Source organism: Oratosquilla oratoria, chromosome 43 (genome assembly GCF_046742065.1).
Source record: "Oratosquilla oratoria isolate Oo_2021 chromosome 43, ASM4674206v1, whole genome shotgun sequence".
Classification (NCBI taxonomy): domain Eukaryota; kingdom Metazoa; phylum Arthropoda; class Malacostraca; order Stomatopoda; family Squillidae; genus Oratosquilla; species Oratosquilla oratoria.
The window spans coordinates 332,911-346,429 of record NC_134819.1 but is presented as its reverse complement, the minus strand read 5'-3'; the positions used below and the strand labels follow the sequence as shown (position 1 = coordinate 346,429).

Sequence of the window (13,519 nt, the reverse complement as noted above, 5' to 3'; positions counted from 1 at the left end):
CTCAATGTGTGGGGGTCGATTAGCCCTCAACCTCGATTAAACTGAAGTGTTGACCTTTATTCCATCGGACATTGATCCTCCACTTCTCTCCAGCTCTCTTGTTTCAGACTCCCCATGGAGATAATCATCCTCAGGAGTACTTTGAAGTCCTTGTTTTGTCTGACGCTGGAGGATCATCGAGATGAAGAGAGGCTTGCTAGGGGATGGGACTAAACCAGTGGTTCTCAGATAGTAGTCAATGAACCATTGGTGGTTCATGATATCTTGTCTGGAAGTTCAAAGGACGTTTAATATTATTTAGTAATAAATTAGAGACTGTTGCTTATATTTCAGAATTCATCAAATACGCACAACGGGAATATTCTGTCTCATGTCTCATATAAATTTTCAAGTTTTAGATTGTAAGTAATGTATTTCAAACAAAAAATTTATCTACCCTTTTATGATCATTGCTCAAAAGGGTGATGTAAGATGTATATATATATATATATATATATATATATATATATATATATAGATAGATAGATATATATGGATATATATATATATATATAAACAGATATTTATGTATAAACATATATATATATATATATATACACACACACACACACATATATATATATATATATATATGTATATATATATATGCACTAAAAACCCACTATTATATGGATTTAAGAAAAGAGGGAAATAACGATTTTCCGTATATTTCGATCACTTGCTGTGATCCTCTTCAAGCAAGTGATCGAAATATACGGAAATTCGTTATTTCCCTCTTTTCTTAAATCCAAATAATAGTGGGTTTTTAGTGCAATTACTAATGTGTAACGACATTACTGGACAGTTATATATATATATATATATATATATGTATATATATGTATATATATATATATATATATATATATATATATATATATATATATATATATAGTATATAAAGTAATGTCGTAGCATATTGATAAAATAAACTTTTTATCCCACAGTCGGAAAAAGAAGACACTAATGTCGAATGTTCTGTATATTTTGATCACTAACTGTGACCCTCTTCAGCAGAATGAATACATAGTGGAAGGCATATGCTTAAATACAAAGGTGTGAGGTAGGAGAAGGAACAAGCTCAGGTAACGTGACCGATGCTCCGCAGGTCGCCTGGAGTTTTGTGACCTTGGAGTATATGAGGTAGAACTTGGCTGACTGCTGAGGTGGTAATGCAGTCTGGTGACCACTGACCATTTGATATATTGAAATTAGGGAGATATTTAATCAGGGAAGACTCTATTATTTTTCTTTTGAAGCTACATGTTGATTTATAAATTATTTGGATGATGCTGAAATAATTTATAAATCAACATGTATCTTCAAAAGGAAAATAATAGTCTTCCCTGATTAAAAATCAGCCCAGCCCAGCCCAGCCCCGCCCGTAATACCCCCGCTCGGCCCGCTGCTCCAACAGACCTGCCACCGCCTCACCGACCTAGATGCTTGCTGCTGACCCAGCTGAGCTCCCCCTCCCTCCGCCTCCACCTCCGTGAGAAGACCGACGACGACAGCTGCATCTCCTCGGCATCATCCACTTCCGATGCCACTGGGGATGACGAAAGTGACTCAAATATGGACAAAGAAATTACCGATGATGTCTCCCTTCAATAACACTGAACTTTGCATTCTCCAATTTGTAATATCAACTGGTTCCTCCGCAAGAGATTGTATCTCCTAACTATCTCTCAGCAATACTATTTCAACATCATTCTTCTACAGGAAACACTACTAAGGGAGGAGGTGTGATTCCCGGGATATCGCAATTTCTTCTTACCGCACGGTGACACTACGTGAGGCCATATGGCCCTTGTCAAGAACAGCCTACCGTGCAGCGAAGACACCAACCCCATGTACTATGGTGATGGCGTGGAGTCTCATGTGGTTCTCGTACAATGAGGCCATGAGACCTTCACCATCTACAAATTGTGCAAGGGAGCGTCATGCGGTCCTGGACTTTGGAGAATTGAGCACCCTCGCTGAGGACAGACTCCTCATCCTCGGAGGGGATTTTAACGCTCACCACCCATCTCTGTCATCCACACAGTGCCCCAATGCTGCTGGGAATCATCTACACCTCACACTGAACTCCTCTGACACTGCCCTGCTGAACGATGGATCTCCGACCCACGTACGGGGAGGCAGGCTCGACTTAACCCTTGTGACTGCCACTCTCTTCTCCCGCGCCAGATGGGAGATCCACCCTGCTGTCACCAATGATCACTTTGGTGTATGCATGTACATGCGGGATGTGGCTTTGCCACTGGTGGTGCCACACATCCCTCGGTGGAACACATCAAAGGTCAACTGGTCTCTCTTCTCCAACGCACTGGCGTCCTGGGCAACTGGGTACAACCCTTTGTCATGGGACGTCGACAGCTTGAAGGAGGACATCTCAGCTGCCCTCGACGCTGCCGCGAATGGTGCGATTCCACTGCAGGGACAGCCCACCCGGAGACACAAGAACCACTGGTACTACAACGAGGAAATGAGAGAAGCTAGCCACAGGGTGTGCATGTTCCGCCGCTCTTTCCGACAGAATAGGACACAGGTCACTCTTGCCAACCTCCGAAAGGCAGTTTGCGAGGTACATGCCACGGGCACGCGTGCTAAGATAAGCAAATTTCATGAGTGGTGTGAGGGCTTTAACACCCACACACCCCTCTCAGAGCTCTGGAGAAAATTTCATGTAACCACTAACAGGTTTCTCCCACATTTAACCCATCATGCCCCAGTCAAAGAAGCGCAGCGGTTGGTTGAGGAATTCGCCTCTCGAACCAGCAGCGCCTTCCTGCCGCAGCGCGCCAAGGAGACGCAACAGCAGCTGCGGGAGGGACAGATCCAAAACGTCAGGGACATGATGGCCCAGCTAGACGAGACTAACACAGAATTACCTCTCAGAGAGCTCACGGCCGTCCGCAGACCAGACAAGTACACTGCTCCCAGTGAGGACCGAGTTACCTACTCCATTCTGGCACACCTCGGACCTGCAGGAGACGAGGTATTTCTCAGCGTAGTCAATGCATCCTGGAGGACTGGCAGACTGCCTACAGCCTGGAAGACGGCCACAATTGTGCCAATTCCCAAACCTAAGGTACCGGGTGCCTTCCGCTCCATCAGCTCTGTCAGTTGCATGGAGAAAACAGCAGAGAAAATTATGCTGAACAGGTTGCTATGAAAACTAGGTCCGTTGCATGAGCATATCTACGCTTATCGTAAGGGCACTAGTACTGCTCACAGTATTGCCACCCTTCTCGCTACAGTGATCAACGAGCCCTCCATCACAATATTACTCGATCTGGAAAAGGCCTTCGAGTTAGCCAGTCCTCTGGGTACTATATACACTCTCGCCCAAAGGGTGTGAGAGGCAGACTGCTCACCTGGATAGGCGACTACCTGTCACGTAGATCTGCGCGCGTGCGCTTCCAAGGTTACATGTCGGAGCCCAGGGTGCTTTAGAATGGTACACCACAGGGAGGGGTCCTCAGCCCGACTCTCTTCAATGTGCTGATCTCCAACGTACTGGAGCTCCCCCTCCCCCATGGGTGCAAAATCATTTCCTACGCAGATGATCTGGCACTCATCATTGCTGGAAAGCAGCAATGCTACGAGATGACACAGCGCTGCCTCAACACCCTTGTAGCGGAATGCCACAGGATCGGACTCAAAATCTTCCCACGGAAGTCCAAGGCCATGGCATTCAACCTCGGGCGGGGAAAGGAACACCTCGTCACTCAGGGATTCGTGCTGGACTGGATCTCCCATTTCCAGTACCTGGGTGTATGAATCGACAACGGACTCACCTTCAATAGGTAAATATCCCACCTCAAGGGCAGAATGATAGCCAGAACTAGTGATGAGGGCCATATGCGGAAGGATACTTAATATCACACATCAATTCCTACGCACGTACTACGTACAAGCTGTGCGCTCTATCGTCGACTACAATGCCCTGGCTCTCCTTACTGTGGCCGTGGAAAACTCCAGCGGCTTGAACCATGCCAGAATGAAGGGGCGGGAAGCCTCACTTTCACCTCTCCAATTCAGAATCAGAATGCTCGGAGCGGACTTTGTTGCCCGCACACTCCACACTCCCGGCGAGACAGGTCTCAATCGGGCTATCTACACCTCTCTAGAACGTGTAGACACACCGCTTTGCCCCAACACTTGGCTCTCTTAAGCGGCCAAACTACTGGACTCTTACCAACTACATCAACCTCTCCTCGAGAAAGACATACCAAAATCCCACCCGGAATAGGAATGACCACCGCCGTGGGCACCGGCTCCAGTGACCTTCTAAATGACGTCACTCCCGGGGAAGAATTACGCATGCCACACAGATAGTGCACGTATGTCGGCGACCTAGATACGCGGTCTATTACATCGACGGATCGGTGAAAACAAACAGTCCACACGCGGCCGGAGCTCCAAGCCGAGGCCGTAGCGATGCAGGGGGCTCTAGAACACACCTTCGTACCCCACTCCAATTCCGTAGTTGTCCACACCGACTATCTGAACCTGAGCACGAAGACAATGTCCACTTACCAATATCCTTGAGCTCCAGCACAATTTACACTGCAGTGGACGGAACGTCATTATCAACTGGATGCCAAGTCACGTAGGTTTCCATGGCAACGATCTCGCTGACGCGGCAGACGCGAATGCTCACCAACGCCCCAGAGTCGACGTCCAGGTCCCTCCCAACAGGAACCAGCTCAAACTCTGAAACAGGCCATTAGCATGCACGCAGAGGCACCTCCAAGAATCTGGAGGCAGAAGTTTTCCAACGGGCGAGGTGGTACAAGAGAGTGACAGGATATGAATCCCTAGTACTCGCCCGTTCCACTCCCAGACAGGTAGAAAAGCTGATCTTTAGGTTGCGTCTCGAGCACCGTTGCTTCTGGCAACTGAATCCTCAGTACAAGAGTAAGTCATGTGTGACTAATCTCCCATCCTTTTACACTAAAGTTTATAAGACGTCAGATAACAATGATAATTACGATGTTATTTACCTTGACTTTAGCAAAGCGTTCGACAAGGTACCATACCAGAGACAACTAAATAAAATCAAAGCCCATGGCATAGGAGGAAAAGTGTTAGAATGAATTAGAGCTTAGATTAGTAACAGAAAACAGCAGGTCACCGTAAATGGAGTGAAATCTGGGTGGGGCAATGTTACTAGTGGGACCCCCTATGGCTCGGTTTTGGGTCCCTTGTTGTTCATTATGTACATAAACGACTTAGACGATGTTAGTAAGTTTGCAGACACTAAAATAGGACGCCTAATTAGGTCAGGAGACGACGCAAAGATTCTGCAGGATGATCTTAAATTGTTCGCGTGGTCGGTGAAATAGCAAATGAACTTCAATATCTCTAAGTGTAGCGTGTTAAACGTAGGGCTACACAACCCCGAAAATAGATACAGCTTAAATAACACGCTTTTAGAGAAAACTGAGTGCGAGAGAGGCTTGGGAATTCTAGTGAGTCCGGACCTTAAATCCAGGAAACAGTGCATTAGCGCCAGGAATAAAGCTAACAGAGCATTAGGTTTCATTACTAGGACGGTAACGAATAGAAGTGCAGAGGTAATTATCAAACTCTAGCGATAGTTAGACCTATCCTTGTCTATGCGGTACAGTTTTGGTCTCCGTCCTATAGAATGGACATCAATTCACTAGAATCAGTACAGAGAAGAATGACCAAAATCATACATGGACTCAGAAATTTGCCTTACGAACAGAGGCGTATGCACCTTAACTTACACTTTCTGGAAAGACGCAGAGTGCGGGGTGATCTAATGGAGGTGTTTAAGAGGATCAAAGGCTTTAACAAGGGTGATGCAAGCAAGGTCATCATATTAAAACAGTAGCGCAGGACTCGCAGTGATGGTTATAAACTGGACAAATTTAGATTTAAAAAGGAAATAGGCAAGAATTGGTTTACTAATAGGGTGGTCGACGAATGGAATAAACTTCGTAAACCATTTAGTAAGCGCTGAAATTATCAGTTGTTTTAAGAAACAATTAGACAACTTCATGGATGGGAATGACAGGCGGTGATGGATATGGAGCTGCCTAGTGTAGGGCTTATGGTCTCTTGCAGTCTCCTTCATTCTTATGTTCTTATGGTCTTATATATATAATATATATATATATATATATATACATATATATATATATATATATATGTACATATATATATATGTATATATATATATATATATATATATATATATATATATATATACATATATATATATATATATAGTGTTGTTGTTGGCATCCTTCTGTCTCGGGAAACAATGGAGTTCGCGTTTTTTTTTTTTTTTTTTTTTTTTTTTTATGTGGTGGTGGTGGTGGTTTGGTCAATTCATGGTTGAGTGACACCCGTTGCTGTGGCTGTAGAGTCCAATTCTGGAGCGGCAGCTCTATTGCAGTTGTCACAGGTAAGGTTCGCGCCTGGCTGTGTTGGGGCTGCTGCTTGCCTCGGCCGTCTGTGCTCTCTTTTCTCCTCCCACTAGTCCTCTTTCCTCTTCTCGCTAGTTTGAATGCTGCCTTGACAGCATGGCTCCAACTGTTGCGGTTAGCGGCCACTGCTTTCAAATCACGTTTGAAAACCTCCTTGTAGCGGAGGATGGGCCTTCCTGCAGGTCTGGAGCCAGTAGCAAGCTCTCCATACAGCACATTTTTTTGGTATTCAGCTAACATGACCGAGCCATCTCAATCGCCTCTGATTGAGCAAGGCGAACATGCTGGGCATTCCCGACTGTGTCAGAAGGACGCCTCGGGACAACTTTGACGATGGGAGGGGCCACTGAAGTCCTATCGTCCGACCACCGCCCGCCTCAAGCTGGGCAGACCTCGGCCAATAAGGTGTCGGTCCGCCAACGTCTGCCACTCCAGAGGGTGCCTGGAACTTAGTGTTCATCATAACATGAAAAGCGGATGGAAACATAGCAACAGTCATTATATATATATATATATATATATATATATATATATATTACATATATGTATATATGTATATATATATATATACGTGTATGTATATATATATATATCATATATTACATATTACATATAACTGTATATATGTATATATATATACATATATATTATATATATATATATATGCTGGTACATTGTGACAAGTTGATGAAGGTGGAAAAAGAAGTGACGGGTCTAGTTCCGAGTTCCTGAGTTTATTCTGACCAGTTTCGCTCTATGCTTCTTCAGAGGAAGAAGCATAGAGCGAAAACTGGTCAGGAATAAACTCAGGAACTCGGAACTAGACCCGTGACTTCTTTTTCCACCTTCATATATATATATATATATATATATATATATATATATATATATATATATATATTATATATATATGTATATATATATATATATATATATATTAGAACCAAAACCCACTCTCGGAGAAAAATAAGCTGAGATACAGAGTAAATCGTATATTGCGAGTGGGTTTGATTTTTATTTTACTTATGTGCTACTACATCGACAATGTCTAATTTTGCGCTCAGGATGGAACCTTGTTCCCCTTTATATCTTCTCTAACATCACTGACCTGAGCAAGCCTTTCGACAGTTTGAATCTTTACTCACAGTTAGTAAGAAGAGGAACCAACAATTGTTTCTTATGAACTATCTGGAAGAACAGGTAGTGTGTCCTAGATATTGGCATCCACAAACATAGCTAACTAGGATATAGGTCCCCCTCTTATGTTAGTGCTTTTCTAAAAGAACGTATTACGTTTGCTTCTTTGGAATATGATGCGGCTTTTCACCGTGTGATATTATTTACCAGGAATCTAAGTTCCATTTTCCTACCGATTATATTATATATACAGATATCTCTCGAGGATAGCCCTTGGGATTTTTTTTCTTCAGTGTTAAACATAAAGAGAACCTCAACAAGAAACTAACAAGATTGTTTAATGATAGTGTGTGGACTAAGTTTTCTTATAGAAAATGTCATCAAATTATCAAGTGTCACACTCACCAAAAATGAGCAGGAAGTGTTAGGCCTTGGAGTCGGCTTTGCTATGAAACCTGATAATAACCATGTTCAGTAAAACACAGCAACGACTGCAACAACACCGTAGGAAAAAGGCCAAATACAGATTATGGACTATTACTATAGACTTTTAGCAATTCTGATATCAAAGTAACAAGCAATTTTCTTAAGTTGTGTTTACATCAATTTTATGTTCGTTTCTCCCCGCAAGCTCGGGCTATATAAGGAGTCAAATGTTTGCCTACTATGTTATTTCTGAAAAAGCCCTGCTAGGCGAAACGTTAAATACACTGGATCCCATATTCTACGTTTGGCCTCTTTCCTACAATAACCATGTTATTGATAACATTATTGGATATGACAAATTCATTGCAGCAAATAACTATGATAAATATTTACATTGTCTTAAAGGTGTACTTTTACAGGGAATAGTAGATTGTTTTAAACAAGACCATGGTTTACCCAAACGACTTAAACAAGCAGTGGAAAGTTTAAGGAATTGCTTTAAATTGTTAGCGGATAGGGATACTTATATACCACAAATTCCCTTAAGTCCACCGCAACAGAATTTAATATGTAAACCCAAAAAATCATAGGAGACGACACACTCAGCAAATTAAGATTCATTAGTCCTCAGCTACTCAATTTCTATGGTCTCCCTAAACCCCACAAAGAAGGTATCCCCATTAGACCTCCAAATGGCGCACAGGAATTCTTTCACCTTTCGTAGAGAGTTTCTCCACTTCCCAAAATAAATATTCTGAAAAATTCATAAACAAAATTAAGAGACAAAATATCCCATAACACAGTTGAATACCCAGTCTCGATATAGTCTCTCTATCCATTAATATAAATGTTGATGATTTTCTCAGGTTTTTGAAACCAACTTGCAACCATTTCAAGATAAACTTACTATTTCAGTTCCAAAAATAATTAATTTAGCCCATCCTTGTGTCACCTCCAATGTTTTCTCCTTCAATAATACTTCTTTTCAGGCAAAGATACCTTTCCTCAGTGTTGGCAAATTTGTGCATGGAGTACTTTGGGTGCGTACTTTTACCTGATATCAAGCCAGCCGACATGTCTGGTTTAGATATGTCGATGATGGATATAATATATGGGATGACAAATGGGGCCTTTTCCATGTTTTTCTTGACAAGCTCAATAACTTAGCACGTAGCATTCAATTTAAAATTAGAATGGGAAATTGAAGGAAGAATACCTTTCCTAGACATATTAGTGATCAGATGCCCGGATCGCTTGTCCTTTTTGTTCTACAATAATCCTACTCATACAGACAGTTATTTACACTTTTTTTTAGTAATCATCCAGATAACATAAAATACAGTGTTACTTCGGGCCTTTATTTAAAAACATTCAGAATCTGTAGCCCAGAAACTCTTAACTTTGAAATTGAATTAGTACCTACTCAATTAAAAGAATAGGTTACCCTTTTTGAAAAAAGTCCTCAGTAAGTCCAAAGCTAGTTATCATAAAACCTCAAACTCTAACGCTAAGTTAGTGTGGAACAAATCAAGTATTAAACTTCCATACAATGATTCCCTCCATGCCGCTTCAAAATTATTACCTAGCAAACAAATTAAAAACACATTTAGTTACCCTAATGGTATTTAAAAAGAAAAAACGTATCAAATGTCAATCATAGAACTCCTGAGAATAACAACCCCGGAGTATATAAATTACCATGTCTTGATTGTGAACAAGTGTACATGGAACAGACGGGGCGTGACCTACCCACAAGGATAAATAAACATAGAAAATCTGTAAAATACGACCAAGAAAAATCAGCTGTATTCCTACTTTCGATTCTGTCAGATCTCCGAATAGATTGGAAGAATGCAGCCATAGTGTATATATCAAATTGTAGTTTCAAAAGATTTTTTTTTTTCAATCTTCATTCATCAAACATTTTCTAAATTTTAACACATCAAAAGGACAATGGTTACCATATTCTATCACCAGCTTGGCAATTAACAAATTAATCTCCAAGGAACATAATGTCCTACCCCATCAAGGGCATGTGACTTAAGCTTCCCCTAGGTTCCCTTTTGTAGTAATAGTTCGTCCTTCTATATATAATCAGAATAATTCCGACTGTCTTCTGTTATATCTTGCATGTTGTGTTCCATACTCCTATTGTATGTTACCTCTGGCTGAAGAAGATCAGTCAATGGTCGAAATATACGGATTACTTTGTATTTCAGCTTATCTTTCTCCGAGAGTGGGTTTGAGTTATATTTTATTCATGTAATACTAACATTTACATTATCTAGTATATATATATATATATATATATATATATATATCTATATATTTATATATATATATCTATAATTATAACTAAAATGTCATACACAACACACAACACACACATAAAATATAATATATACTATATATATATATATATATATAAGAACTATATATATAAATTAAAAATATATAATATACCTATATAAGTATAAGAATTGTATAGCAACAGCAAATTGATCTCCTGATCGAGTTTCCGATGAAGAGTTTCAAGTCTTTCTAAGGATCTCTCTAGCATGGAGAGGTAAAGAAACAAACCAAAGTTGCCGATAGAAGCCATCTAATGGGGTTTAGAACAGGAAAACAAGGACGTTTTTCCGCTAATCTTTTCCTGAGGTGTTATACTTTCTGTATTTATAATCTTCCATTTCTTTGCTATTGTCACAATTGAAAATGCCTAACTGTGATTAGCGAAATGTCTTGTATCCTGTTCTAACCCAATTAGATGGCTTCTATCGGCAACTATGATTTTTATCTTTACCGTCTCCATGCTTAGAGAGATCTTTATAAGACTTGAAACATCCTTTATTTTCATAATCCGGAAACTCATTCAGGAGCTCAAATTTGCTGTTGCATACAATTCTATATGCCTTAAACAGCAAAATGATTTTGCTCCGCGTTACACTTTTTCCCAAAATTACTATATATATAATGCGGGTAAGTAACACACTAGGACAAGTAAACTAACGAAAGCAGAGTCGCTTATTCGTATAGAGAATTACATCTTCAGTGGCAGATACACAAGAAGGAATTATAAGGTGAAGCAAACAAGGTTACAGAATATATGACGAATAGTGAAGAGGACATTCGGAGAGGTAGTGGAAGCGAAGATACAGCGTGACGGACGTTTGGTGCCGTCCTGGTAGCCAACAAGTATGGATGAGCGATTATGAGCCGTCCATGGTAACCAGCAAGTATGGGAACAAAATGCTCATGAAATTTATATTACACATATTAACAACACTTCTTGGAAATTTCATGAGTAAATAAAACTATCTAATTATGTACAACCCTAAATTTGTACATCAAGGTTGTGGTACAATTTAGATAGTTTTATTTCTCATGAAATTTCAAAATTGTTTAAATTGTGTTAATATAAATTATGAGGCAGTTGTCCCCGATATAAAACTTGCTGGTTACCAGGGCGGGCCCCTAAACGTCCCATACTTGTTGGCTACTAAATAAGGCAGGACGGCCCAAACGTCCAGTTCACGTGTACTTCTGTCCCCCTACCTCTCCGAATGCCCTCTTCACTATGTTCATATATTATCATGTTAACCTTGTTTCTTCATCTTATAAATTCCTTCTTTGTATCTGCCACTGAAGATGTAATTATACGAAAGCGCTACTGCTTCGTTAGTTTACTTTTCCTAGAAAAATGGTTACTTACGCATATTGTGAACACACGCTCCTAGTGTTTATTATTCCATATATAATTATACTTTTATCAGTATATTAAAAATCAATATATATATATATATATATATATAGATATATATATACATATATATATATGTTATTGTACTAGGTATATACATATATACTATGTATATATAATGTAATGTATGTATATATATACAAATATATATTCATATATATATAGATATATATATCTATATATACATATATATCTAGCATACTATTTGTATTTAAAATATATTATATATATAAAGTGTGTTGTTGCGGGTGTGTGTGTGTGTGTGTGTGTGGGTGGTGTGTCGTGTAGTGTGTGTGTGTGTGCTTGTGTTGTGGTCTGTGTGGCATGTGTGTGTGTGTGTGTGTAGTGTGGGAGTTAGTGTGGTGTGTGTGGTCGTGAGTGTGTGTGTGTGATGTGTCTGTCTGGTGTGTGTTAGTTGTAGTCGGCTGTGTGTGTCTGTCTGTGTGTGTTTGTGCTTGTGTCTTGTGTGTGTGTGGTATGTGTTGTGTGTGTGGGTGATGTGTTTGTGTGGGATGTGTGTGTGTGATGTGTGTCGTGTGTTATGTTGTTGGTAGTGTGTGTTGTACATATATTTATGTAAATTATATGTATGATTTAATGTGTTAATATCTCCAATATAATATAAATATATATATATTATACATTATACATGTACATATATATATGTCATTTAATATCTATATAAGTATAGTATATAAATATATAAATATATAATATATATGAATCATATATATTATATGAGGAAACCATGTTGACGTAGCCGCGGCAACAATTCAACGAAAGCGTGCGCGACTACACACCTGTGCAGTTTCGAGGAAATGTTGCTTATACGTATACATGCTTTACAGGTGGTGTTTCTATAAAGTCGATAGATTTCATGTTGGTTTAGATTTCCAATGCATTTCCGTGCACACATAATGAATTCACAGTTGAAATGTTCAGGCCTATGTCTGTATTATGGAGAAATGGTCATAAACGTGCGTGCATGTGGATGGCGAGCGAGGAGCCCAACCTTCTATTACAAGAACTTCGTGGATAACAGCATTGTTAGCCAGACAACGAAAGATCTCGGTAATGGAACCTAAAGGACGTCCCCCCCCCCCCCCCACTGCCACGAGGAATATATATAGTATATATATATATATAAGTATATATATATACTATATATATATACTATATATATATATAAGTATGATAGTATACTATATATATACTAGTATATATATATATATCATTACAATTACCCCCTCGTCGAGGACTTGAGATAGTTTTAATTCAACACATAAAAATTATTTCCAGAAGATCCCCGTGCCTTTCAGGATACAAGCACTCCTTGACTGAAGCTAGGTTCTTATAAACATATCGGCAGTCGAAAATTGGGTGTGGGGCATAGGCCGGGGTGTCGCAGCTTAAATGGGGGCATTGTGTATCTGGCATTGGAGCGTTTTCTATTAATGTTGTCCTTGTTGTTGACATTAAGAGTTATTTCGAAATTGTTTATAGAACCTACAAGGTCACACTTCGGTTGTTAGAAATCATTGAGCAAGAGAAGGAGTCTCTTCCTTCTGGTATCTCCAAATAAGTTTCTTCATTGTACACTAATTCCCAAGGTCCCAAAGCACTGTGCGTCAGTTGCGTACGTCTTTAATATAAGAGGTTGTATATCATCAAATTTGAGCGTGTTTTGAAA

The 13,519-nt window shown here is 39.9% G+C and overlaps 1 protein-coding gene across 1 annotated transcript; it reads left to right on the top strand.

Moving 5' to 3' along the window:
* Positions 1–1,903: 1,903 nt before the first annotated feature.
* On the top strand, positions 1,904–3,217 carry LOC143021849 (uncharacterized). The gene has a single exon (XM_076179615.1). It carries the CDS (start codon positions 1,904–1,906, stop codon positions 3,215–3,217), a length of 1,314 nt encoding a protein of 437 aa, XP_076035730.1.
* The last annotated feature ends 10,302 nt before the right edge of the window (positions 3,218–13,519 follow it).